The sequence below is a fragment of the Marmota monax genome, unplaced genomic scaffold (assembly GCF_021218885.2).
Source record: "Marmota monax isolate L192 unplaced genomic scaffold, Marmota_monax_Labrador192_F-V1.1 WCK01_AAM20220418_F8-fsc00024, whole genome shotgun sequence".
Taxonomy (NCBI): domain Eukaryota; kingdom Metazoa; phylum Chordata; class Mammalia; order Rodentia; family Sciuridae; genus Marmota; species Marmota monax.
In genome coordinates, this window is record NW_026695224.1 from 9,235,089 (window position 1) to 9,260,929 (window position 25,841).

Here is a 25,841-nt window from a genome sequence, read left to right on the forward strand (position 1 = left end):
CTCCTCAGAGGCCCACGGCAGAGTCATAGTCTATCCCTGTGAACGACAGAAGTATAGTCTACTGGCCCGTGTGTGGGGTCACCACAGGCTTCTAATACCGCAGGCCAAGATTAAGTTCCCCACAGCCCCTGCCAAAGGGGTGCAGCCTGCACCATTTAGCTTGGAACTTGGCCAGAGCAGAGCACAAGCTGTCTACAGCCAGCCAACTGGATGCTACAGAGAGGCCAGGAGGAGCATGATCAGTTTCTCTTGCCAAATGCACTTTCAGAGGCGAGGAGGAGGAGTGTAATGAAGGGCGGGACGGTTGTGTCACCCCAGGGAAGTCCCCCATGTGGAAACAGGAGGAGCGGGGAATATGAGTCCCCCCTTGTATGCATCCGCTGAAGCCACAGCCCACACTCTGCACAAGTCCCCCAGTGTTCTGGCACTTGAGCAGGCCGAGGCCCCAGGCAGTCCGTGGGGAAGATTTTTAGAACAAGCAGCTTTGCTTAGGACATTCCTGTGCCCTGCTTTTAATAGTTTTTATAAAGTGGCTCAGGAGGAAACCAAGAATGTTGCTTATCTCTTCCCGGACGATGTCTGGAACAGCACACAGCTTTTCTTAGCAGCCTTCCACGGCTGCAGAGCCTGCCTGAGGTGAATCATGAATGCACACACTTCCCATCTGGGCAAATGGAGGCTGGGATTCAGAAGATGCTGACTCCTGGGCCCCGGAGATGGTGGGAGCAGGTCTGAATGGGACAGGGGTTATCCCAGGCCACTCACCCGATGACAACTGGGTTGGCCCATCCGGCACCTCAGGGTGGAAGGTGAGGCCTGAGCAGTGCTTGCTATGCTGGAGCCCCACCCTCTTTCTGGATCTCCCGCACCTGTCTACTCTGTGAACATATTGGACTCAGACCTCAGGCTCCCCTTCCCTGGAGAGAAACCAAGACATTGGAGTTGGCTGGGATCAGCGTCACTCATCCACTTCACTGCCAGCTTTTGGGCTGTTTGGGGGGTGGCCCTAGATGGAGCACCTCCTGAATTCAAGCAGAGATGGTGCTACTGGGAAGAGAGAAAGCCAGATCAATTCAAAGGAAACCTGAGCTCTAGAATATTTAAATTAAAAAATAGCCCTGTTACTTTCATATTCAAGTCATAATTCTAGCCAAGCCTTCCCACTACTGTCTCAATTCAGGCTGGTCCTGGCTTGCCTTGGTAACTTGTTTGGACCCAGTTGTGATGAACAACATCATTTGCATATGAGCCACACATATACCAAAATACGTGTAGCTCAGTGTTTTCTTGAGTAACATCAGTGCATAGCGCACACCCCATAAGTCTTTTTTAAAAAAAACTGTGCCTTCATTATTAATGAAAATGTCCCTGAGACCCAGTTCAGAGGTCCACAAATTCTAAGTCAGTAAAGGTTAAATTAATGCGGTATGGACATTTATGTTCTCTATTAGGCCTTGGAGTAGATCAGGAGCTTCTCTAACATGAGTGTATGTGAAGATTATTTGGGGGGCTTGTTAAAACTCAAATTCCTTGTCCTTTCTTGAGAGTCTGGGAACTCTTGGAGATGCTGATGCTGATGTTGCTGGTTCACCGACTTCACCTGAGTCTAGGCAATTCTTTTCCCAATGCCAGGATTTATTGTAAGGCTTCTATACCTTCAAGTGAGGTACATTTACCTCACTGTTCTCCTGGGCAGCTCAATTCCATTAGAGAGCTCTATCATTCAAAAGTTCTTCCTTTCTTGGAACCAAGATCCTCCTCATTTTGATGATAAGCAATTGGTTTGGGTTTAGTACCCCCAGAACTTCACGAATTATCCGCAGAAACATCAGGCGGTTAGGAAATTTCAGGTGATAGAAAAAAGTGACATTCCTTGGGGTCTAGGAACATGCTTTCTAAGACCAATGGGCTGTTCATTGTCTTATGCTCAAAGTAAAATTTGCACTCAAAGTTAAACTTTTAATAGGAGTTTGGTTTCTCGTGGCCAGAGATGCATTGTGAGTTGAATTCTGAGAGCAGAAAGGCCTGGGATGGAGACAGAACCCAAATGTCCCTCTGTTTGACCAAGGTGCATACAGGGCTCCTGTGGGCAAGGGTGAGCTATGGCCTGAGGATCTAGGAGTCTCACTTTTGACACAAAGTCTTAGGCAGTGGAACTCACATAAGCCATCAATTCTGAGAACCTTCGACAAGACTCGGATGCTTTAGTTTTGAAGATGTGTGCATGGGCAGAGCAAGCTCCTGTTCTCCGTGCTTGACTGTTGTCACGGTCAGCTCGGTCACGCTCTGACGTGTTCCCATGTTGGAACCTCACATATGGCCAATGCAGGGCCACCTCCAGGCCCAAGGAGAGATCCTCTGGAGTAAAAAATGCAAGATTTATTTTTTCTTTTTTGAAAAAAAATAAAGTTTGTGTGGTTACCTCTGACCTGTGGAGATGGGCAGGGCAGCTTGGGCTTCAGCTACTGACAAGAATTGTCGGGGCCCATAGTAGATAGGACCGCCCCCCACAAAGGTATGGGAGGAATCTCTGTGATTGCTGCTAAGGACCCACTTGCCCTGGTTAGGGAGACCAAGTCCAGGGCCATTGAGTGAGGCCACCCAGATTGAACAACTCCCTTTCCAGGTCATGTTTACCTCCCCAGTTGTCCGATCCTTCATCCAATAAGTGGTTTAAAGGACCCATTCAAGCCAGGTGCTGGGCATAATTTTTTGAAACTTTTGTTTCTAAGGTGTGACAGTCCAGTGGGAAGGACAGACAAACAAACAAAGAGAATACATTTCCGTCTTTAAGCGTAGGCATGGAAAACATAGGACTTTACTTTCTGTGTCTTGATTTTTGTTTTGAGCCCTTATCTTTCAAGGTGGACAAAGAACTTGACTCTCAGTCATGTACTGAGGGTTCCCTTTTCTCCCAAGGGACGTGCAAAGACCCTGGGGGCTGCAGAGTGCCAGAACTTTTGAGGGGAGGAACCGCCTGGTCTTTAATTTATGTGTGCTCTCCTGTTTCAGCTGAGTCTTCCTTGGGTCTGACCACCCTGGCCCTGGCTTGATTTTCTGTTCAGGGTACAGTATTTTATTACAAGGATGCCCACAGCTGCATTTGCCTATAGCAGGGATTTTTAACCTTGAAATTGATGTCACTTGGGAAGTTTTTGAAATACACCGAAGTTCAGTCTGGGTTCAGATATCACCTCAGACCAGTTAGATCGGAAACTCCGAGACTGAGAACTGAGCATAGGCATTCTTATCTAGAGCTTCCCCAGGGACAATGACATGTGGCCACCGGCACCAAGGAACAGCCAAGAGGCCTGCATAGCCCTTAGCATCCACATTTTGTAATCTCTTCCTCCGAGTGGGCAGGAGAGTGAAGTGGCTCTTTTTAGTCTGAGGATGATCTCTTCCCCTTTGCGTTTCTGAAAAAGACACTTTGTCTTTGTCCCAAATCTGCTCCAGTTAATATGGAGAAGGGACAGAGACTCTGCTTTCTGCCCAACCACAGACCTGCTTGGGCAGTGGGCTTCGGAGGGTGTGCTTAAGTGGGGGTAAAGGAAAAGCGGGAGAAGCCACAAATTTGGAGAAAAAGAAGGGAGGAGAAGAAGAAGGAGGAGGAGGAGGAGGGAGGAAAAAAAATGAAGATCTTTAAAACCCTGCCTGGGTCCAGAAAATACCTGTGGTCGGATGCATGCAGGACTGGCAGGAACAGTGGACACAAAAATGGGGATCAGCTTAGTTCTACCTGAGGCAACTCAAAGGGACCAGGAGAGGTGGCTTTGTGAGGGGGTGGCACCTGTGCTATGAGAGCCTGGTCTTTGCCCATGGCGACCTCAGCTTCCGTCTCAGCACTATGGAGATGGCCTCGCGGGTTCTGAGCTTCCCCGGGTGCGCCAGCTCTGTTCAATGTTCTGTCCCTGGAGTCTGGCTCGGGGCTGACCTGGAGGTGGAGCCTGGCACGTGTGTTGGGTGAAGGGAGCTGGCGGGAGGGCCTGACTGGCTCTCTGGGAGAGGACCCTGTGTCCCTCCAGCACCCTCCCCTCAGCGGGAGGCCGATGGAGGGGCTCACAGCCGCCATCCGTTGCCAGGTGGTGTGGATCACGGCCACCCTGCCGTACTTTGTGCTCTTCGTGCTCCTGGTCCATGGCGTCACGCTGCCCGGCGCCTCCAACGGCATCAACGCCTACCTGCACATCGACTTCCACCGCCTAAAGGAGGCCACGGTCAGTGTCACCCCGACTGGGCCAGGGCAGGGAGGGCTCTCAGGAGCAGACGGTGATGGGAGAAACTGGTCCCTCGTCCACCCCGGTCGCCCCTTCCCTGTTTCTCTAGTCCCCAGCCATGGCCTTTCCACCAGCCTGTCATGTCAGCAGAAAGAGCAGCCTTAGCCCCCAGGGAGACCTGGACCTGCCACCTCTCTCCCCCAGCAGCCTCCTCCAGCTCACCGTCCTGCCTAAAGTCCCAAATTGCAATGAAGAAGGGGTGAATTTGGTAATGAAGTCCAGGGCAGTGGGTGAGGATGGGTGCAGAGACCATCTTGGAGGGGCCTAGTGCCTTGAGCATCTTTAAATAACAGCCAAGATCACTTCCAGCCTCTTCCCACTGGTCCCCACCAGGGAGAAAACCTCAACAACTTTCTCACAGTTCTCCAGGGCTTCTTCGCTTTTTATTGGAACCCACAAAGATCCTGGCAGGCGGCAGCAACATAGAATTAGGAGAGATATATCCCAGTGTGCTTCCTGCCCCGCTCAATGTCCCAGCACATCACCATGCTATAGACCAACGGCCAAGAGAAAACCTATTGACTTAGCAACTTCCAGAAATGTAACCCAGCATGAATCTGCCTTGTTAATTGTGAAACATATGAGTCCTCTTGTTCTGCAACTGTCTCGCTGTCCCCAGTCATTCAGACACGTGGAGATCAAGCCCTTCATGCAGTCTGAAGGAGCAGACCCCCCCCCCCCGTGAGAGTGCCCCCCTCATTGTGCGATGGGGAGAGAACAGAAATCTCCCCATTCAAATCTGAATTGCAGCTCAGTTCCTATGGACTAGGTATAATGACCCCCACTACACAGAAGAGGGGTGACGATATTAGAGGGGTGACGATATTAGAGGGGTGAGGTTGACCAGGGCTGAACCTGGCAGGGAGGTGGGAGAGGGGCTCATATCTTCAGGCCTCCAGCTGTGTGCACGCATCACCCCAAAGATGCGATCAATAAACCCCATTGCTTCCCAAGGCCACCATTTGTCCTAGACTCGGAAAAGTCCACTCATTAATCCCTTGCTGTGGATGTCAACCCCTTAACTCCTACGGTGGTCAGGACCCTCTGCTCTTGCCCTGTCGACCCCCTGGCTTAGAACTAGGAAGCTGATAAACTGTCTTGGAAAATTAAGGGCTTTCAGCTGATGCCGTGAGTTCCTCCAACCTGAGGTTGCCCCTGACTGCCCAAGGCTGGGAGATGCTAGGGAGACCCCCGCTGTCTCTGGGAGAGGGGGCGTTCCCTGGTCCCAGAGCATCCCGGGGGCTTTCTGTCCACCCCGAGCTCCAGTTCTGTTGGCAGCAGAGGGTGACGGCTTTTGTCTGCGCTTTCAGGTGTGGATTGATGCTGCAACTCAGATATTCTTTTCCTTGGGGGCTGGATTTGGAGTCTTGATCGCATTCGCCAGTTACAACAAGTTTGACAACAACTGTTACAGGTAAGTTCCTTCTCCGAGCTATGAAAAGCTCAGACCTTTGTGGGGATGGAAGAGGGGTCTGGGTCTGGTCCGGATGTTCTTGGACAAGCCAAATTTCCTTGCCGTGGACATCCTGGGCATTCTGTGAATGCTGATGGACGTGTGGTGTCCTGATGAATGTGTTTACTCCGGGATGCTTTTTAAACGGTCATGAGGTACCCATCAGGGAAAGTTGGGGTCAGTAGGATCAGGAGATCCTGGATATGGGTCAGAGGAGCACCGTGTGACTTTCAGAGCAGACGGTGCTGCCTGGCTCTGTCCGTCAGATGACCAGGCAGCCAGGGGTGGAATAGCCCGGCTGATCAGGCCTGGCTGGGTCAGAGGTAAGACTGGAGGGCAGAGTGAGTCAGACCTGCTCCAGTCTGGGTCAGTAAGTTCTCAGTGCTGCCCCCTGCAGGCCCAGTGCTATGAGGACTGCAGAGATGGGTACAGATCAGAGTCCATCTGTCACCCCATCTGAGGCTTAAGCAGAATGACAGTGTCTTTGGTACAAGAAAGAGTCGGATGACTATGTGCCATCAGGGCAAGTTTCAGGATGGGGAAGGAAGGGCATGGTGGTCGGCCTTGGATAGACTACGGCTGGCAGACCTGGGGTGGAAGGCACGTGTGGTGAGGAGCAGCGTGCACCAGGGCTGGGACCAGCAAAGTGACTGGCCTGGTTCACTTAAGGAGTACATATTGGAAGTCGTGGGAAATTACCCTGATTGATGCCCAGGTGAGCCGTTGGGAGACCCTGGGGAGCCATGGAGAGTTTGGAAGAAGAAGCCTCATGACCTGATTCCCCAACAAGAGTTGGATACCAGAGTCTGGCATTGAACTATTCCCTCCACAGCTATTCACCTACTTCTTGCACCAGCAGCTACTGACCCAGCGGAGGTCACTAGGGGTCCATGTAGCACCAGGATATGGCATTTGAGGCTAGGTCCAGGCTGCAGATTCCACAGATGGGCAGAGATCTGTGGTGGGCAGCGCTGGAGGGTGAGAGTCAGGGGGACTTGAACTAGCAGCACTTCTTTCCCCCAGGGACGCCCTGCTGACCAGCACCATCAACTGTGTCACCAGCTTTATCTCTGGGTTTGCCATCTTCTCCATCCTCGGTTACATGGCGCATGAACACAAGGTCAACATCGAGGATGTTGCCACTGAAGGTGGGTGAGCAGACCACTTTGGCTCCAGCCAAGGGAGGAGGGACCAAGAAAGCCACCTCATTCCTGGCTGCAAAGCCCTCCCCTGGCTGTAGGACTGTGAGGGCTGGCGTTTCCAAACCGTCCCCTTGATAGACTTTTCCTGAGGCTGTCAGTGGGAATTCCAGGCAACGCTGGGCCCTGGATAGGCAACAGAACCTTCTTCTGAGTTGGACTAGGGGGAACAGTTCTCGAAGTGCCCCACTCTGGAAGCCCCTATGCTAATCATTTTACATATGTCTAAGTCCATTTTCTGTTGCTATAACAAAGTACCTGAGGCAGTGTGATTTATGCGTAAAAGAAATTCAATGAGTTCACAGATCTAGAGATTTAAGAGTGTGACAGTAACATCCACTGAGCTTCTGGTGAGGGCCACATGCTATTCAACTCACCACAAAGTAGAAGGGGAAATGACTGTGAAGAAGGGCTGGGTGTGGAGCATTTTAAATAATCTGCTCTCCCATTAACAATCCAGTCCTTAAAGAGCAATGTTCACTCCTACAAGAAAAATGTTAATCCTAATAACCTAGTAACCTCTTTAAGTCCCCATTGCCTCTTGATATTGCTATACTGGGGACTGGACCTCAGCATGAGTTTTGGTGGGGACAACTCTACGTTCAAACCATAGGAACTTAATTCCATTTAGTGCTCACAAGACTGACAAAAGTAAGACAACCAAAGCACGAGGACCAAGGTCACCCAGTTGGTGAACAATGATGCCAGCTATTCATCAGTCTGGCTTTAGGATCCATGTCCTTCTCCACTGCTTCCTGTATTCTTACCACCACAAAGAAGCTGAGACCTGGTAAGGGCTCCCTCTAATTGACTCTGAGGACCACCAGCTTTTGAAAATAAGAGTGGATCCTTCATGGCGTGTAGGAGATGGGTTTGCCTCATGTAGCTTATGGCTGTCTAGGCAAAGGCACTGCTCTTTGGCTGGATGTTTGAGGTCAATTTCCTTGATATGCTGGCTGTGTTAGCCAGCTATCGGTTACTGTAATAAAATACCTGAGAAAATCAACTTATAAAGAGGAAAGGCTTATTTTGAATCAAGTTTTGGAGGTTTTAGTCCATGGTTGGGGACCCGGTGGCTTATGGTCCTACAGGCTTCACGTGTCATCTCCTGACCTTGGGTGTGCACTACCCACTACACATGACTGACCAAGTGTCCTGGGGCCGAGCTTGAGCAGATGTTCCCCAGCTCCCTGCGGTTCTGATCAGTAGTTCCAGCCATTGATCAGGACCTTGATGTGTGTTACAGGAGCTGGCCTCGTGTTCATCCTGTATCCAGAAGCCATTTCCACCCTGTCGGGATCGACATTCTGGGCTATCTTGTTTTTCATCATGCTCCTGGCCCTGGGCCTTGACAGCTCCGTGAGTGACCCTGCTCAGGATCTGCCCCATCCCTGGGCCTGACCCGCCTCCCTGAGGGTCACCCCGACTCAGCCTGCAAAAGGAGCATTCCTCGTTGTGCAGACAGAGCTGAATGCAGAGGGGACATGGTGGCATCTTCTGGTCCAACCAAGCACTTTCCCATTTATTCTATTTCATCATCGACAACCAACAAAAACATATCTTAGATCCTTTTGTGAGGCTCACATGCAGGACTGGATTTCCTGACATCTTTTTATATCTGTGACCACCCCTTGCACATCGTGCCTGAGGTGTGACAAACAGCTTCCTCCCGCTGCCTTTCCGTTAACTGATAGATCTGCCAGGAGCAGGTGTTGAGTCCCAGGGGAGAAATTCTGATTTTGATTGACAATGTCTGCCAAGAGGAGAGGACAGGAGCATGGTGGCCCGTGTCTTCTTCAGCCAGTGGCTCATCCCTTAGGGGATGCGTGTGCCCAGAGCAATAGGATTGGAGAGCCATTCGGACCTAGAGTCTGGAGTCCGAGGTGACCACTTGATAGATTAGAAAGGCAGCTGAAAGTCCTTGTCAAAAACTGCTTCTTTGAAGTTGCCCAAACTAGAAGCTCTTCTCTGGTGGATATTTCTAGAAAGCCCTTTTTGTATGCAAATGTGTGCCCTGGGGAATACACTGGACGCCCTTCACTCTCTGCGGGGTCCTCAGTCTCCTTGGGGCTGAGGGAGCCATCAGGCAGCTGGAGGTGGGTGGACAGGTCAACTTAATCCTCCACCCTCTATGTCTGAGTTTGACTGACAGCAGGGCAGGACAGGGGGGAGAGGAGGGGGAGGAAGGTAGGACCACGCACTGACTTCTTGAGAGAGGCCAGGGTGCCTCAGACTGAGGGCCACCTGCTCCACACCTACCTGTTCCCTCCAGATGGGAGGCATGGAGGCTGTCATCACGGGCCTGGCCGACGACTTCCAGGTGCTCAAGCGACACCGGAAACTCTTCACGTTGGGCGTCACTGTGGGCACTTTCCTTCTGGCCCTGTTTTGCATAACCAAGGTGAGGAGGGACTCGGGCCACTTGGAGCTTCCGGGACTGCATGTCAGTCCCCAGCGGTGGAGCTGGCGCGTGCAGGGCTGGGCTGAGCCCGTGGAGCAATGGGGTCTGAGAGCAGGGGCCAGCATCGTCCTCAGCCCTGCGGCCCCTCCTCTGGGTGACCCTCCACCTCTGAGCCCGAGGATCTCCAGGCTCCCCTGCTGCTTATTGATTTGGGGGCAGCAGAGCCCCTCTGAAGTCCATCTCACCACCCCTAGAGCCCATGGCTCTCAGAGGCCTTGGTTAGAACGCAAATAGGTAGGTCCTATGTGTAGGGCCACAACCCTGTCACCTGCATTCCCTAACAGGGTTCTGAGCATGTGGGTCAGGGGACAGGTAAGACACGGTAGTTGCAACAGTCAGTGGCCTCTTCTGGCCAACGATGGCCCCAGGCCTGCTCTCTGTGCCCCAGGGTGGAATCTACGTGCTGACTCTCCTGGACACGTTTGCGGCCGGCACCTCCATCCTCTTTGCTGTGCTGATGGAAGCCATCGGAGTGTCCTGGTTCTATGGTATGTGAACAGCTCTGGTCCCCAGGGCTCCTGGGGCCCTCCAGGATGTGAGAGGACATTCCATTCCTAGGCAGCCTCCTGACTCTCCAGCGTTGGGCAGGCCTCATGTGGGGAACACGTCTCCCTGACCCCAGCTCCTCTTTGGACAAACTCCCTTTAACAGGAAGCGACAGAGGCCCTCAAGGCACCAAGGGTCCGGGTCTAAAGAGGAGCCATAGGAGTTACTGAGCCCACCCTTGGAATTCATTCTCACCCAGGGTTGTCAGGCTGAGCAGGCAAAAGACAGAATGCCCAGTTAATCTCGGATTTCAGATAGACAATGTTTTTTTCCTTTTTGTTTTTTAGTAAAATTATGTCCCAAATGCTGCATAGACGTATTGATCCTACTCCTTTTCAAACTCAACTGGGGATCTTGTGTTTTATCTGATAACCTTATTCTAGAACCTGAGAAAACATTTGATCAACTGTCAGATGCTAATTTCTGTTTTTCCCCTCTATGGGACACCCAAGTATGAGTCTTGTTCTGACTTTTCTTGGGAGGTGATTGCAGTGTAGGAGCCCGACCTCTTCTATCTGATTGCAGCCAGGGATACAATACACGTATGTATACGTGGGCATGCAAAAAGGGTGTGCACACGGTTGTTATTTTCAGAAAAAGAATAAGAAGAAAGAGCTGGGCTTTGGAGTCAGGGCAATGTGGCTCTGTAGCCTGGGGCGAGTCCTCTGCCCTGCCCGAGCCCTGGCTTCCCTCTTACACACTAATTGGGGTGGCTTATAAAAGGTGACACTGTCCTTGAGTTTGTCCTTTCCCTTGCTCTGCATCAATAAAGTGCCCTCCCAGGTCTCCTCAGCCCCGGCGGCTCAGTCTCTGACCCCCCTGTCCTGCCGTCTACTTGGAGCCAGAACTTCCAGGGATGGGGGACCCAGGGGATACCCTGGCTCTGGGGGTCCAGCCTGCCATGGGGAGGGACTGCCGTGACAGGCGTGCCCTCGTGTGCCCAGGTGTGGACAGGTTTAGCAACGACATCCAGCAGATGATGGGGTTCAAGCCCGGGCTGTATTGGCGACTGTGCTGGAAGTTTGTGAGCCCTGCCTTCCTCCTGGTGCGTACTGTGTGGCTGGGAGCCCAGGGTGGGCTGGGGTGGAGACCTTTGCTTTCGGGGAGGAGGCACGGGGCCTTGGAGGCCAGCCGTGCCGACAGGAGCCTGGGGTGCTCAGCCTGGGGACATGGTGGGCGTCCACCTCAGCAGTTGCCCTCTGGGATTCTCTTCCTCCCCCCTCTCTCCTTTCCCTGGGATCCACTCCCTCCTGCTACATCTCTCCTGGCTCGTCTCCCCCCCACGCTCTCCTCCCCCTCCCCTCGTACCCGCCCCAGTTCGTGGTGGTGGTCAGCATCATCAACTTCAAGCCGCTCACCTACGACGACTACGTCTTCCCGCCCTGGGCCAACTGGGTGGGCTGGGGCATCGCCCTGTCCTCCATGGTCCTGGTCCCCGCCTACATCATCTACAAGTTCCTCAGCCTGCGGGGCTCCCTCTGGGAGGTGAGCTCTGGGTTGGTCGTGGGGGTGGGGTGGGAAGTGACGTTTCTGTTGGGGTGAGACAGAAGGACAGGGCTGCTGGGGCCAGACAGATCTGCCTCACTGGCCAAGTTATCCACCTCCTTGAGCCTCCGTGTCCACCTCTGTCCCCGAGGACCATGTTGTGCACCTTTAAAGGAGAAAGGACGTCCTCAGCACAGGGCCCAGCATGTAGGAGCTGGGCCAGCTGTCACCATGTCACCATGGCTGTTCCTGCCACTGTAAGCAAGGAGAGGCTCAGCCCTGGAGTCAGGAAGGATCCATCAGCCGGACTGCCCGAGCTGGGCCCACTTCTGGGTCCCCTTCTAAAGTTGGCAGATGTCCCAGCTCTCCCTACCCAGCCCACTGATCTGGTCATCTGGGTTTCCGTACTTCTTTCCTGACCATAATGACCTGAGCAGCCTAAATCAAGGACTTCTAACGTGTTTTCCTTTTTTACACACATGCACACGCACAAGTCCCTGTGGATGTCTGGGACATGGAGCCCGCCCGTGTTCTGAAATTATGTCATTCCCACTATTTGACTGTGAAAATCCACCCCCCCCCCTTTTTTAATTAACTAATGGCCGTAGTCTTTCCTTCATGTCCTTACTTTGTAAAACAAAGATCCCATTCCTTCCTTCCTTGATCTGCTCACTGGAGAGGTATTCATCAAGACTCTAGTGTGTGGCAGGCACCGTTCCAGGAACTATCTTAAGAAAATCCCTGTCCTTATCACGCTGAAATCCCAAAGTCAGACAGCCGCCTTCCTGGCTCACGGGGCGGACCGTGTTCAGCCAGCTTCACCCCGGATGTGGGAGCCAGGACCTGGACCTTCATTCCTCACCCGTTGGGAGCGGAGGGCTTCCCGTCATGGAGGGTCAGCCGTTGACTCAGGCTCCCTCCTCAGTCCCTGCATTGGGTCCACCTCGGGAGGCCCTCCCTGATCCCACGCCAGCCCAGGCGCCTCCTCCGTCTCTCACTGTCCACTCACTGCGACCATAGTTTGAAGTGACCTGTATGTGTTGGCTCAGTGCCAGCCCCTAACGGCTGTCAGGTCCCCAGGGGACCCCGTGGGTCTCCTCCAGCTCCCATCCGCAGGCCTCCCCAGCACCTGAGCACAAGAGCAGGCCTGACAAACGTTCCCAGGATGAAGGACCCGAGGGGACCGAGTGGGAGGGTGTCTCTATAGATCCAAGAGGGGCTTCAAGTCCAAAGGTGCCAGCTGACTGCTGGGAAGGTGTCCCTGGGCCCAACTGAGGCCCCCCACTGCTCCATCTCCACAGAGAGTGGCCTACGGCGTCACACCGGAGAATGAGCACCACCTGGTGGCGGAGAGGGACGTCAGGCAGTTCCAGGTCGGTGCAGCCGGGGGAGCACAGGCTTGGGGTGGGGTGGGCCCCAGCTGTTCCCCGCTGTACAGCTTTGGCAGGACCCTGGAGCCAGAAAACTCAGCGACAGTGGCCGCAGCCCCCAGGACCGTAGTGATGGGTGGAGGAGGAGAAGGGCCTGCCCTCTGCCTTCACCAGCGTCCTCCTGCCCTCTGGTCCTTGGACCCCGGATACCCAATGCCACATTTGCCTACATCTCTATTTTCCTTCCATGAGTGGTCACCATGGGGTGCCCCCAAACTAGGTGAGAATGTCTTATCTTGAAGAAAGAGCTGCAGGGACATCAGTAACACATTCCTGGCCTAAGCCCTATTATATCCCTTAAAATAAAAAAAGCCCAGGACTTGGATATCAGGGAGTCCTGTGAGTAGCCAGGGTCTGTGTCACACTTCCATATTTGGGAAGGTGCCTTTGTGCCTTCCAGGCCTCCGTGATAAGTATGGCATCCACCTGCCTGTCCCCTGAGGGCACTGAAGGGACCGGCTATTTTTCCTGTCTCCCCTTTGCTTGCTGTGCCCTGCCCCACTGACCCTGGGTGCTCCTGGTCCCTGCCCCTGGGCCCTGTCTTAAAGGTCTGCTGTCTTCCTGTGCAGCTGAAGCACTGGTTGGCCATCTGAACCTGACCCCAAGGAGGAGGAACCCACCGTCCAGGCCAGAGGCAGCTGCTTCCCTCCTGCCCCGGACGCTGTCCTGTCGTTGCTCTCCTGGAGATGCCCTTTCTGACCCCCATATTCTACTTCTCCCAGTTACAAAGAATTGAGTGGCTCTGACTTTTGTTCTGCCTCTGTTCCTCTGGCCTGGGGGCTGTGAGCGGGGAGGACGGGTAAGCCTCAGGGCAGAGGAGGAAAGGAGGACAAAGGATCATGACTTCCGGGAACCCCCTTTATTTGAGGGGGAGACTCACCTCTTTGGAAGCCCCCCTGAATCTGAGCTCCATGGCTCAGGCTGAATCTCCTACCACATTCCCTTGTGCTTTGAAGAAATCCTCAGTTTGCCAAAACTGCAAGAGGATCATCTTTTGTTCAGATTAAAAACAGAACAAACCAACAAAGCAACCAACCAGAGCCCAGCTGAGCGTGGTGAGGGGAGACGGGGTCCACAGGTCCTCTTTCTCTGACCCACCCCAGGTAGCGTGCTGAACCTCAGTGTGGGAGTTTGGATGAAGTCAGCAGATAGATACTTTGGAGGATCTTGAAACTTTCATAGTTTCCCCTCTGGCTCATCCGAGTTTGATGTGTCTGTGTGTTCCAGAACATTCCACTGGCTTCTGGTGTCCAGATAGTCCAGGGCCATGGATGTCAGGGAGGCAGGTGGATGAGCCACAGAGAGCAGGTTCCACAGAGGTATCTGCACTAGGCAAACCCCTAGAGACCCCAAAGCCCTGTGCTGGTCCCCTGTGTCAGAGGCATGGCACCCACAAACCCATCTGTGGTTCCTAGGACCTTCCTACGTAAACGGGGCAGGCAGAGACCCAGTGAAGCCACCTGTGTGTCTCCTTCACAGGACTCTCTGCTGTCCTCATGGGGCCAGGTGGCTGCCCAGGGACAGCCTGAAAGGCTGTGGTGATCACTGTCCACTAACACCTGCAAGGCCTTTCCCAGCCGGGGATCTTGAGCCATGGGGACTGGCCCTGAATCTCCCTTTTGCATCTCTTCATAAACTAACTTGGCACCTTGGAGGGGAGGGTGGGGACCAAGCACCTGGCCACCCAACCAAGAGCACCTGGGTGGCTTGGAGATCCCGGGGATTCACTAACGAGCCAGCGGGGCCCTCTGGTGGTGGCTCGCTGCAGTTCCGTGGGAACCGATGGGTGGCTGTGAGGTTTCTGTTTGTGGTCTGAGTGTCTTGTGCCCTCGCTGGACACACAGATGGCGCCCTGCTGTTCTGACAAGGGGAGCCCCTCTGCAGAATTTTGGGCAAAATAAAAGAGGCCACTGCATTACACGGGGGAACGGAGGGGACACATGGAGAAGGGGTGGGGCCTGAGACGGGGGTGCCTCTGTACCTGCCGGGTTTGTCCCTGAGGGCCCTAGGGTGTCCCTGCTGCATCAGGGAAATCAGGAGACTTTGGGTCTTTCCATTCACGAAGGGCAGCTCCAGCCCAAGTGTCCTGGGCCCTGTGAAAGGTGCGGCCTGTCCTGTTCCACACCCAGCAGGTGTGGCTGCTCCTCCCATGGTGACAGTTCCTCTTAGGTGTTGGCATTTACTTATTTTTCAATAAAGCACTTTCACCCACGTCGCCTCCCAGTCCCCAGGAGGACAGCAGGGCGGGTTCCTGTCGCCTGGTGTCCCCCCCCCCCCCCGTGAGCAAACTAAGACCAGGCCTTTCAATGGCTCACGTTCGAGGTCTCAGCTCCTAAGGGGTCGAGTCGGCCCTCGGTCCAGGGCGCCGGGCATCCATCGGCCTGTGCCATGGGGTTCCCCTGACCCAGACTGACGTGACCAGAGAAGCTCACTAAATTCTGTCCCAGGGCAAAGGGATAAGAGGGGAGAGGCTGTCACTCACTCTCCCCTGGCCACCTGCCGCAGGAAGTCGCTCAGCTGCTCCTCTTTGGAGGAAGGTAGTCACCCCTGGAACAGGGGCACCCCACCTGGGAGACCCCTTCGCTGGGGCTGACAAGAGCACACACCCAGAAAGGGATCCGACCACCTCGCCGTGGGCACAGGACCCTCTGGGAGACCCTCGGGGTTCACCTCGCCACCCGCGCCACCTGAGGGGTAGGGATGGAGTGCTTGGTCATGAGTATGGCTTGACTTCTTTTTTGTGACCTTTCTTTAATAGCAGAGGTCACCCAGGACCAGGGTGCTCCTGTGTACTGTATATGGCACTTGACGCTTGGGATATTTTACCAGATTTTTAAAGAATTATTATTTTCATGAAATATGAGACACCATTTCAACAGTCCTGTCCTATCTACCTGGCGTCTGTGATTAAGCATCTACCTGCGAGTCCTCCTTCTAGACACAAAGGAGACCGAGGAGAAGGGGAGCTTCCAACTCCTCCCAAATATCCTGCTGAACAAAGTCCCCAAGCTGCCTTAATTCTCAGAGGGATTTTTTTTCCCAAGTGGGAGCCAATATCCTGCCGTATGATTTGTCTTCCAGTCTGATAGTGTAAGACGGGAGCATTCTCACCAAAGAAGTCATTTCCTATAGGAATTTCCTAGAAGAATCCCACTGGATCCACTCTATATGTTTGTTTATTTCTTTTGAAAGCTACAGAATGGAAAAGAACAGAGAGGGTGTTATGGCGTTGTGAAAATAGCACAGCATTTAGAGTTGCACAGACCTGGGTCTGTGGCTAACTAGCTGGGTGCACTGGGGTGAGTGGCTTCACTTCTTTGGGTGTTAAGGCCCTTGTGTGTAAAATCAGGGATTATATCAGATAATCAAAGGTCTCATTCACTTAAAAAAAAAAAGCCTCTGCATGTCTCCATGACAATATTCTTGTGCTAAATTTATGGTGAAGATAGCATGTCCCTAACTGCAGGGCTTCCCAAAGCGATCCCGTCACCAAAGACCTACTGAGCTTAAAAATATCAAATTTCCAAGACACTTGCTGTTTGAATAAAAGAAAAGTCTGACCCTTTGTCTTGAGGCCTGTTTTGTGGAATTGGAGGCTGGCTGTGGAGTCCCATGGTATTGGAGGCCAGTTGAGGAGTCCCACTCTGTCCCCGGACGTCCCAGGACTGTAGCCCTGCTGATGGGCCACTCGGGCTTGCTGGTGACTATGAAGTCGTTCCTGGGGTGCCTGCTGTCGTCCCTCTGTCTCTGTTTCTGTGTAAACAAGGAATGTTTCAATAGTGTCCTCTCTGAATCACGGGCCGTTTGGTGTCATGCAACTCTCTATGTCTGGTTGAGTTTATTTTAAAAGTTGTTCTCTTCATAGAAATATAAGTGTACAGAATAATAAAGGATATTTCCTGTGCCCCGTATCTGCTGATGGAGTTCAAATGCTTTCTGTCATGAGGTAAAATGCTGCCAATTATGTGAGGCAAGTGGGTTTGTCTGTGACCAGCCTCCAGCTAGTAAGGAAGAGCTTTTGGTCTTAGTGGCCCACTTTTCACCCCGATGATTACTTTCATAACCCATGGTACCGGAGACTGGAAGGGGTTGAGTCTGTGATCTTAGCTCTGAGATTCATGTCCATTTTACATTTTTAGTGCTAGGAATGAAACCCAGGGCCTCACACACACTGACCCAGAGCCCAGCATATATTTTTACCTAAATAAAAAGCGGCTACCAAGCAGCAGGTGTAGCTCTCCAGTTCTGTGTTTGGTTCTAGGACTGACTTTCAAGGGAATCAGAACTTCCAGTTGGATTGAATCAATGCACAATTTTGTGTGTGTGTGATGTTTCCTGGGACAGGGGCCACAGTCACACGTAGGTCCTCAGAGCTGAGTACTGTCACTGCTTGGGGACGACCTGAACTCACAGAGACTTGTTTTCAACCATGACGATGACACCCGTCTGGGAGGGGTTGTTAACAGAAAACCAGTCTGAGCCTTGACGTATGCGGAGGCCGTCAGAGCGGGCGGCTGGGCCCAGGGCTGAACGGAGGCCAACGGTAGGAAGCCCCAGAGGACAGCCCAGAGCACCTCAGGCCGGAACGCAGGAAGGACTGGTGCGGGAAGCCGTGAGCGCCCAGCCCTGGAGAGGCGCAGGCAGAGAGCAGGCAGTGTCTCTTGGGACCTGGTAGAGGGGACACTGTCAGGAAAGGGTGGAGCAGCAGGTTGCACACCTCTAAGCCCCTCTGTTTGAAACTTCTGGGCTCCTCTCTGACAGCCGTAAGCCCAGGCCTGGGCAGCGGTGTTGGGAGAGGCAAGGTCACTTGTGCCCAGGGGCCCGGCGAGGAGCCGCTGGCCCCCAGAGACGCCGTGACCATTCCAGCCACCTGTTCCCATGCGACCTGCATATGGAGCAAACGGCAGGGAGCAGGTGTCCCTGTGGGCTCTTGTGGGGCGATGGGGGTTCTGGAAGCTTCCACCCTGCCCCCTGGTCTGACAGGGGTGGGGGGAGCCAGAGGAGCACGGGGAGTCCTGAGCCTCACTTTTGGCCCCTGTGGGGTTCTGAATTCCCTGAAATTTAATCCCTTGCTGTGCTCTTTGAGGACATTGTGCAGATTCATCGTTACTGTCCCCAGAGGTGCCCGTTCGCCCAGTGGACCCCGAGTTGCCCAAGCCAGACGCTCAGGGTGGGCTTCCAAGTGCAGCCCCTCCTGAAATCTGATGTTGGAGGAGTTCACGTCCGGTTTCCTAAGGAAAGGACCCCCGTGGTCCTCAGATCCTCAAGTATTTCAGAGCCACAGGTGGATACGGTCAGCCCTCCTCTGTGGGTCCAGCGCCTGCAGGGTCAACCATCGTGGATCGAAATGCTGGAGAAAGCTCGGGACTGCCCGGGACTCCGGCAGCCTCCTCCCTGGTCCTCATCCCCTGAGCCTCTCCCTACAGGGACGTCCGTGGCCTTCGCATCGTGGGAGGTGTTATAAGCAATCTTGAGATGATTTAAAGCGGGCAGCGGCCGGGGTGGGAGAAGGTTCTGTGCAAATCATGGGGGGCTTGAGCGTCTGCTGATCTTGGTATTCCTGAGGGCCCTGGAACCAATCCCTTAGGGACACAAGGGACAACCATGTTGCCTCTGGCCTCTCTCTTCTGATGGTCCTGGGCATCTGTGTGCACCACCCCTTACTAAAGGTGATGTCCACTGCCCTTTCTCTGCCCACCCCACCAGTGCCTCCCGTGTTTCCACTGGACAGACCTGACGCCTGGCGCTGGGGTGAAGAGTGACCTCTCTGAAGTCGCCCTGCTGCTGACAGGCAAAGCCAGGTCCCTCGCACCTGGTCAACACTGTCCTCATCCCGTGCTCCCTCCTGACAGGAGCCCTGGGCTGCAGGAAAGGGCAGCAGGGTCATCAGGACCAATTCATGTGTCGGGGCTTGTTGCAGGGGACCGGGAAGATCACTTTGTCATCTAGCCCCAAATAGGACTGTCCAGGGAGGTCTGGATGGATCTGTGAGGTCAGGGTCAAGGGTCTGGGTAAGTTTGAGACACCCAGTGCCCGTCTGAGACAGCTCCTCTGATGTTGGGACCGAGTCCCCTGGTGCCACTCACCACTCAGGCCTGTTTTTTTGATCTGTCCAATAAGTGGCTGCCCCTTGTCCATCCTGTGCTGGTCTCCCTGTGAGAACTCTGTTTTTACAACACGGAGGCAACTTGAATTAATGGTGGTGGACTGGGTTGGGGCTGTAGTCTGTGGTTCTCAGGTCTTTGGTTTAGTAGAAAAGGTGAAGGGCTTGGGATTAGACTAGAACTGAATCTGCATCCAGCTGTCTAGCCCTCTCTTCCTCCCTCCCTCCTTCCCTCCCTCCCTTCCTTCTTCTCATGCTGCGGATGGCCCCAGGGCCTTGGGCATGCCAGGCAAGCACTCCACCACGGAGCTCCTTCCAGCCCTCAGCTGGATGTTGTGGATATTGGATAATAAGGACGATGCTGTGGAATCTCAGGCCTTCCTGTCTCAGAAGGGTGGGCAGGAGACCACCGTAGCCGAAGGTGGAAGTGGGTAAGAGCACTTAGGAGCAAGCTCTGGGCCCGCGGTGCCTGGATCCAAACCCTGGTCCCGAAGCCTTGGGCAAGTTACTCAGCTTCCCTTTGCCTCAGATTTTCATGGACAAAGGGGAGTGACAGGAGGACATCATGGGCCATGGGAGGATTGGGAGTACTGTGTGTCGGGGACAGGCCTTGCTGCACCCTCAGCTATCCTACGTTGGGTCCATACCGGCCATGGTGACCAATTTCCTCTTGCCCAACTCTGCCCATGTTAAGGTGACTTCCATGTTGTGTGGCCAGAACAGCTCTGTCCCTTCTCGTCCTGGCTCTTCCTATCTAGGATGGTGCTGCTGAGGCTCAAATTTGGGTCTGGGCAGCCAAATCCAAGTCTCACTGGATCTGAGCGCCTGTGACCACCTTGGGGGGGGGGGCTCAACCTTCAGCAAATGCTGGCTCCCTGGGCCTGGCCTCTTGCAAGGCCCCTCAAGCCTTCCGTCATCAGCCCCCTCGATGGCGGACAAGGGAGACACTACACCCTGCTGGCCCTGACCTCATCTGCAACCCAGAGGTGAAGAGACAGACACTTGTGACCAGAGACTCCGAAAATAGCCAGCAACTAACTGGCTTCTGGTGTCCTGCTTGTCAACTGCTGGCTCTGCCGGTCCCAGGCTTGGGAGGGGGCTGGGCGAGGCCAGGATAGCAGGGTATGAGGGTAAGGCTTGGGGTACAGGGAATCCAAGAGGGCCTCCCCTGTCCCCAGCGATGGTCCCAGTGAGGGCCGTGGTCTTGGCCTTCCCAGGGACCACAGAGCCTGGGGCTCTGCTGCAGAGGACAGCTGCCAGGTGAAGAACATCCCTCGCGCTCTGAGGCTCCAAGCTCTAGCCCAGAGCCCCAGCCTGGGACAGCAGCCTCAGGGGAGCTGAGGGGAGGCCCACGGCAGCCCCAGCACAGCCACTGTCACCCAGTATCGGGGCCTCTGCCTGCTGCCCACCCTGAGCCCATTCCCAGGACCCCACTAAACGCCTCTTCTTGCACCCTGAGCAGCTCTGGTAGGTGCCAGAGAACCCAGGCCACATCTCCAGCCACTCCACAGTAGCCAAGTCCTGTCCCTGGGAGGAGTGACAGGGTGGGGGTGATAGCTGAGGTCCTTCAAGGACATTGCAACTCGGGGTATGTCGAACGGGCTGATGATTCAGGTCAGCGACACGACATCTGTGAGCATCAGGGGACACCCCCCACCCCCACCCCCTGCCAGCCATCTTCAGTTTGGAATTGCAAAACAAAATGGCCCAAGGTGTGCCTGGCTTTATTCAAAAACTCCACTGGCGGAGAGGAGCCAAACCGCAGCCACACACACCTCAGATTCCCAGGAGGACAGAGACCTGAGGACATCAGCACCTTGGACAAGGCCAACGACTGGGCTGACGTTGAGTTGGCAGAGGGGTCGGCTCCTGGGGTGCCAACTGCTGTTCTTACTGTTTCACAAACACCAGCGCTGAGCCCCCTAAGAGCCCCATGGGGTAGGAAGGCTTCCCTTGTCCAGACTGGGAAACTGAGACCCAAGGAGTTGTTGGAACTAGGGTTTGAATCCAGGAGGTATGGTTCCCGTCTGTGCCGCTGTGACACCCATCTTCCTTGGTCCTCAGGGAGAGTTCCAAACCCTCATCAACGATGAATACATAAGGCACCCTTTATATAGACATATATGTAACCTATTTACAAGGATAGATAATTTCCATGCATATTTTAAATCAAAACATGCAAATGTGTACATCCAAGTGCCTACAATATGCTAAGGATAAAATGAATTCTTCTGCTAGTGTTTTAGTCAGCTTTTGGGCTGCTATGACTAAAACACCTGACAAGAACAATTTAAGAGGATGAAATGTCTATCTGGGGTCTCACGGTTTCAGAGGTCTCAGTTTGTAGAAGGCCAGCTCCATTCCTCAGGCTGAGGTGAGGCTGAACATCATGATGGAAGAGTCTGGAAAAGGGAAGCAGCTCACATGGCGACCAGTGTTGAGAGCCACAGCTGAAGGGGCCCCAGCAAATTTCCAGCTGATTGGCTCACCATGGCCCCAGCAAACTTCCAGCTGCCAGCTGATTGACTCCTCTGTGGTGATGCTCATTGGGCTGTTTCCCTGCCCTTTCAGACCACGAAGCTGCTCATTGGGGGACTCTTTTGGCTCCACCCATGCGACCCAGCCAATCGGCCTCAAGAGCGGGAGGAGTAGGGGTTGAGAGGCTTGTGGGAAGCCGGTGGTGGCAGTTGGGCTCTGAGGGAATTCCTGAAGAGGAATGTGTGGTGCAGCATGTGTGGTTCTAAAAATAAAGTTTGTTTCTGCTTGACAAGTGGCTCCTGAATTGTGCCCAGCCAGACTGCGGCATTTGGTGGCCCTCACGGGAACGACTGAGGGTAAGTGATAAGGTAAACTGCTCGCCCCTGAGGGCAGGGCGAGAGGATGGGTAGCCATTTTAAGATTCTTGTTTCTTTTTGTTTCGCTTTTAAGTTGCCTGTCCCTGGAGATGGGTGAAACTGAAGAAAAACCGCTCACATCTGAGGAAAAACTATTTGCATCTGAGGAACAGATAGGGAGAAAGGACGGATGGACATTTCAGGAGGATAGAAAGGGTGATATAATGATTTTGTGTTGTTCCATTTTTGTTTCTTTCTGTCTCGGCTTTGTTTGGCATCATCTTTTTGAGTTGTATTATAGTAGAAATATGGGATCAGAAATTAGTAAAAAACAAACTGAAAGAGTGTTAAGTAAATTGTTAGAGGAAGGAGGCATCCCAGTAAAATCAAGAACAGTCAGGGCATACGTTGATACAATACAAAAATGTAGCCCATGGCTTTTTAAGGAGGAGTTGTTAAATATATCACAATGGAACCATCATGGTGAAGATTTTAAAAGAATAGAAAAGAAAAGCCCAGGAACTCTGCCAGTTGGCATATTGCCATTGTGGATGTTGGTATCTTGTTTGCTTAGTCCAAAGCCTTCAGTTCAGACAATGGTAGAGGAAGGAGAAGACATATTGATTCAAGTAAAAGAGAAGGTCTTTCAAGTTAGTCAGACAGAGGAAAAGATTCAAGTAAAAGAGAAGGTCTCTCCAGCTAGTCAGACAGAGGAAAAAATTCAAGTAAAAAAGAAGGTCTCTCAAGCTAGTCAGACAGAGGAAAAGATTCAAGTAAAAGAGAAGGTCTCTCCAGCTAGTCAGACAGAGGAAGAAAGTTTAGAGCAGAAAAAGCCATCGGGGGAAAAGTTACAACAGGAGACTGCTACTAACACCTTTCTATCACCAGAGGGCGTAAGTGTCCAACCAAAAGCTCCACCTCCATATGCTGGGAGGCCCCCAACCCCCGTAGTTGAGAGATGGGATCCTGAGACAGGACCTCAAAGATTAGCATGCCCTGTACCCACGATATCATGGAGAAAGGCATCGGGCTCCTTTGCCAAAAAACGGACAGGGGGGCCCAATGCTCCGGGGCCCATGACCACAATTATACGGGGCACTGGAGGAACCCAGCAACACCATCAGGGTAGTGCCCAGGACACATTATCCATTAGATCCCTCACTAGACAAATCAGAGGAAGCGCAGGATTGGACATCTGCGCCTCCGCCAGAGCAGTACTAACTCCAGAGATTGAAGTTGAAATCATTCCCACAGGGGTGAAAGGACCTCTTCCCCAAGGAACAGTAGGCTTATTATTGGGACGCAGCTCTTCTACTCTAAAAGGACTTATGATAAGTCCTGGGGTAATTGATCCCGATTATGAAGGTGAAATAAAAATTATAGCCAGTTCTCCAAGGGGTATATCAGTAATTTCACCAGGAGATAGAATAGCACAGCTACTAATAATACCCAGCCTACATGATAAATTTTCCAGTCGTACTGTAGAAAGAGGTTCTAGGGGATTAGGCTCCACAGGTGTAGATTGGGCTATGCTTTTTTTAAATTTAGATTCTCGCTCCATGCTAAAACTAAATATTCAAGGACATGATTTTAATGGGCTACTGGATACAGGTGCAGACCTTAGCATCATCTCTCGTCAAGAATGGCCAAAACATTGGCCATTACAACAAGCCACTCAAATGCTTCGAGGCCTAGGAGTGGCGACTAATCCCCATAGAAGTGCAATGGTATTAGATTGGAAGGATCCTGAAGGATGTAAGGGAACTATACAGCCATATGTATTGGATCATCTTCCTGTAAATTTATGGGGATGAGATGTCCTAGATCAATTAGGACTAACATTAACAAATAACATCAATTCAAATGCGTCCACTATTATGGCTAGACAAGGTTTTAGGAAAGGAAAAAGATTAGGAGAACAAGAACAAGGTATAACAGCACCAATACAAATAGATCAAGGAACAGACAGACATGGATTGGGTTTTCAGAAGGGGTCACTAAGACAATAAAAATTACATGGAAATCAGAAAGGCCAGTATGGGTTCCTCAGTGGCCCCTGACTAAAGAAAAGATACAAGCAGCCCATGACCTGGTCAAACAACAATCAGCGGAGGGACATATACAACCTTCCATATCTCCCCATAATACTCCCATTTTTGTCATCAAAAAGAAATCTGGTAAATGGAGATTGTTGCAAGATTTAAGAGTTATTAATAATGAGATGGTTATTATGGGACCTGCTCAATCAGGGATTCCTCAATTGTCTGCTTTGCCAAAAACCTGGTATGTTTTAGTTATAGATATTAAAGATTGTTTTTTTTTTCAATTCTAATTCATCCTGAAGATAGTCCACATTTTGCATTTACTATCCCTGCACTGAATCATGAAGGTCCTGATCAGAGATATGAATGGAAAGTACTCACTCAAGGGATGGCTAACAGCCCAACTATGTGTCAAATTTATGTTAACAAAGTAATCCAGCCACTTAGAAATCAAAATCCTGAACTACAGATATTTCACTATATGGATGATGTATTATTAGCACACAAAGATAAAAACACATTGCTAGAATGTTATCCCACACTTACAAACTTATTAAAAAATTATAATCTAGAGATAGCAATAGATAAAGTACAATTAAAATTTCCAATTAATTACTTAGGAGTTCTATTATCCTCAACCATGGTCCATCCACCAAAAATTCAAATACCAGTAGATCAACTCAAATCACTTAACAACTTTCAAAAGTTATTAGGAGACATAAATTGGATAAGGCCTTATCTAGGCATACCAACAGGAGAGTTGGGACCTTTATTTGATATCCTAAAGGGTCCATCAGATCCAAATTCACCCCAAATGTTAATGCCTGAAGCAAGAAAGGCATTAAAAATCATTGAAACATATATGGAAAATATGCATTTGGAAAGAATTGATATAAGTTTGCCTTTATTATTTATTGTACTACCAACAAAAATATTCCTACAGGAGTATTTTGGCAAGAAGTTTCATTATTATGGATACATTTATCTTATTATCCTAACACTATTCTTACTAGGTATCCTGAGGCTGTAGGACAATTAATACTCAAAGGAATAAAAGCAGCAAAGGGAGTGTTTGGAATTTCTCCCAATAAAATTATTACTCCATATACTATGGATCAAATTGATGAGTTAGCTAATGAGTTAAATACTTGGGCAATAATCATGTGCAAATGTAATGTTTCATTTGATAACCACTTACCATCTAATCCTTTATTGTCTTTTTGGTCATCGCATCCTGTAATTTTTCCAAAAATGACAAGAAAAACACCTATCATAAATGCTCCAAATATATTCACTGATGGGTCAAATAATGGTACAGCAGCAATAGTTACACCTGATCAAACTTTTACATTTTTAGTACCCAAACAATCAGCTCAAAAGGTAGAGCTTAATGTCATATTACAAGCTTTTGTGATGTTTAAAGATTCTGTATTTAATTTATTTTCCGATAGTCAGTATATTGTTAATGCTATAGTATCCCTTGAAGATGCTGGTAGGATTTCTCCTTCCTCTACTGTTTTCTCTTTGCTTTCCACTATACAAAGTCTAATCTGGGACAGAAAAGATCCATTCTTTATAGGACATGTCAGGGCACATACAGGATTGCCTGAAGCCCTTAGTTTGGGCAATGATTTAGCAGATAAAACTACACATGACATACATATTTTCTCTACACTAGAAGAAGCTACAAATTTTCATAAAAAGTTCCATGTCAATGTTAATACTTTACAAAAGCATTTTAAAATAACTAAGGAACAAGCCAGACAAATAATAAAACAATGTCAAAATTGTGTGACCTTTTTACCACAAGTTAATCTTGGAGTCAGTCCTAGAGGACTGATACCTAACCATATTTGGCAGAAGGACGTCACACACTCGCCAGAATTGGGAAAATTAAAATATTTGCATGTTACAGTTGATACTTCTTCTGGATTTTTGATGGTCTCCCTTCATACTGGAGAAAAAATTAAAGATATTATAGCTCATTGCTTACAAAATTTTGCCACTGTAG

The 25,841-nt window shown here is 51.3% G+C and overlaps 1 protein-coding gene across 2 annotated transcripts in view; it reads left to right on the forward strand.

Moving 5' to 3' along the window:
* The window catches only part of Slc6a2 (solute carrier family 6 member 2), a 36,541-nt gene extending 22,939 nt beyond the window's left edge, over positions 1–13,602 (forward strand). For both annotated transcript variants that reach the window (XM_046435309.2, XM_058575914.1), the window contains exons 6-15: positions 4,083–4,217; positions 5,588–5,691; positions 6,754–6,878; positions 8,176–8,288; positions 9,202–9,330; positions 9,779–9,878; positions 10,881–10,981; positions 11,254–11,421; positions 12,723–12,794; positions 13,421–13,602. In XM_046435309.2, the coding sequence (XP_046291265.1) occupies positions 4,083–4,217; positions 5,588–5,691; positions 6,754–6,878; positions 8,176–8,288; positions 9,202–9,330; positions 9,779–9,878; positions 10,881–10,981; positions 11,254–11,421; positions 12,723–12,794; positions 13,421–13,444 (1,071 nt within the window). In that variant the 3' untranslated portion in view covers positions 13,445–13,602. The remainder of the gene's footprint in view (positions 1–4,082; positions 4,218–5,587; positions 5,692–6,753; positions 6,879–8,175; positions 8,289–9,201; positions 9,331–9,778; positions 9,879–10,880; positions 10,982–11,253; positions 11,422–12,722; positions 12,795–13,420) is intronic.
* The last annotated feature ends 12,239 nt before the right edge of the window (positions 13,603–25,841 follow it).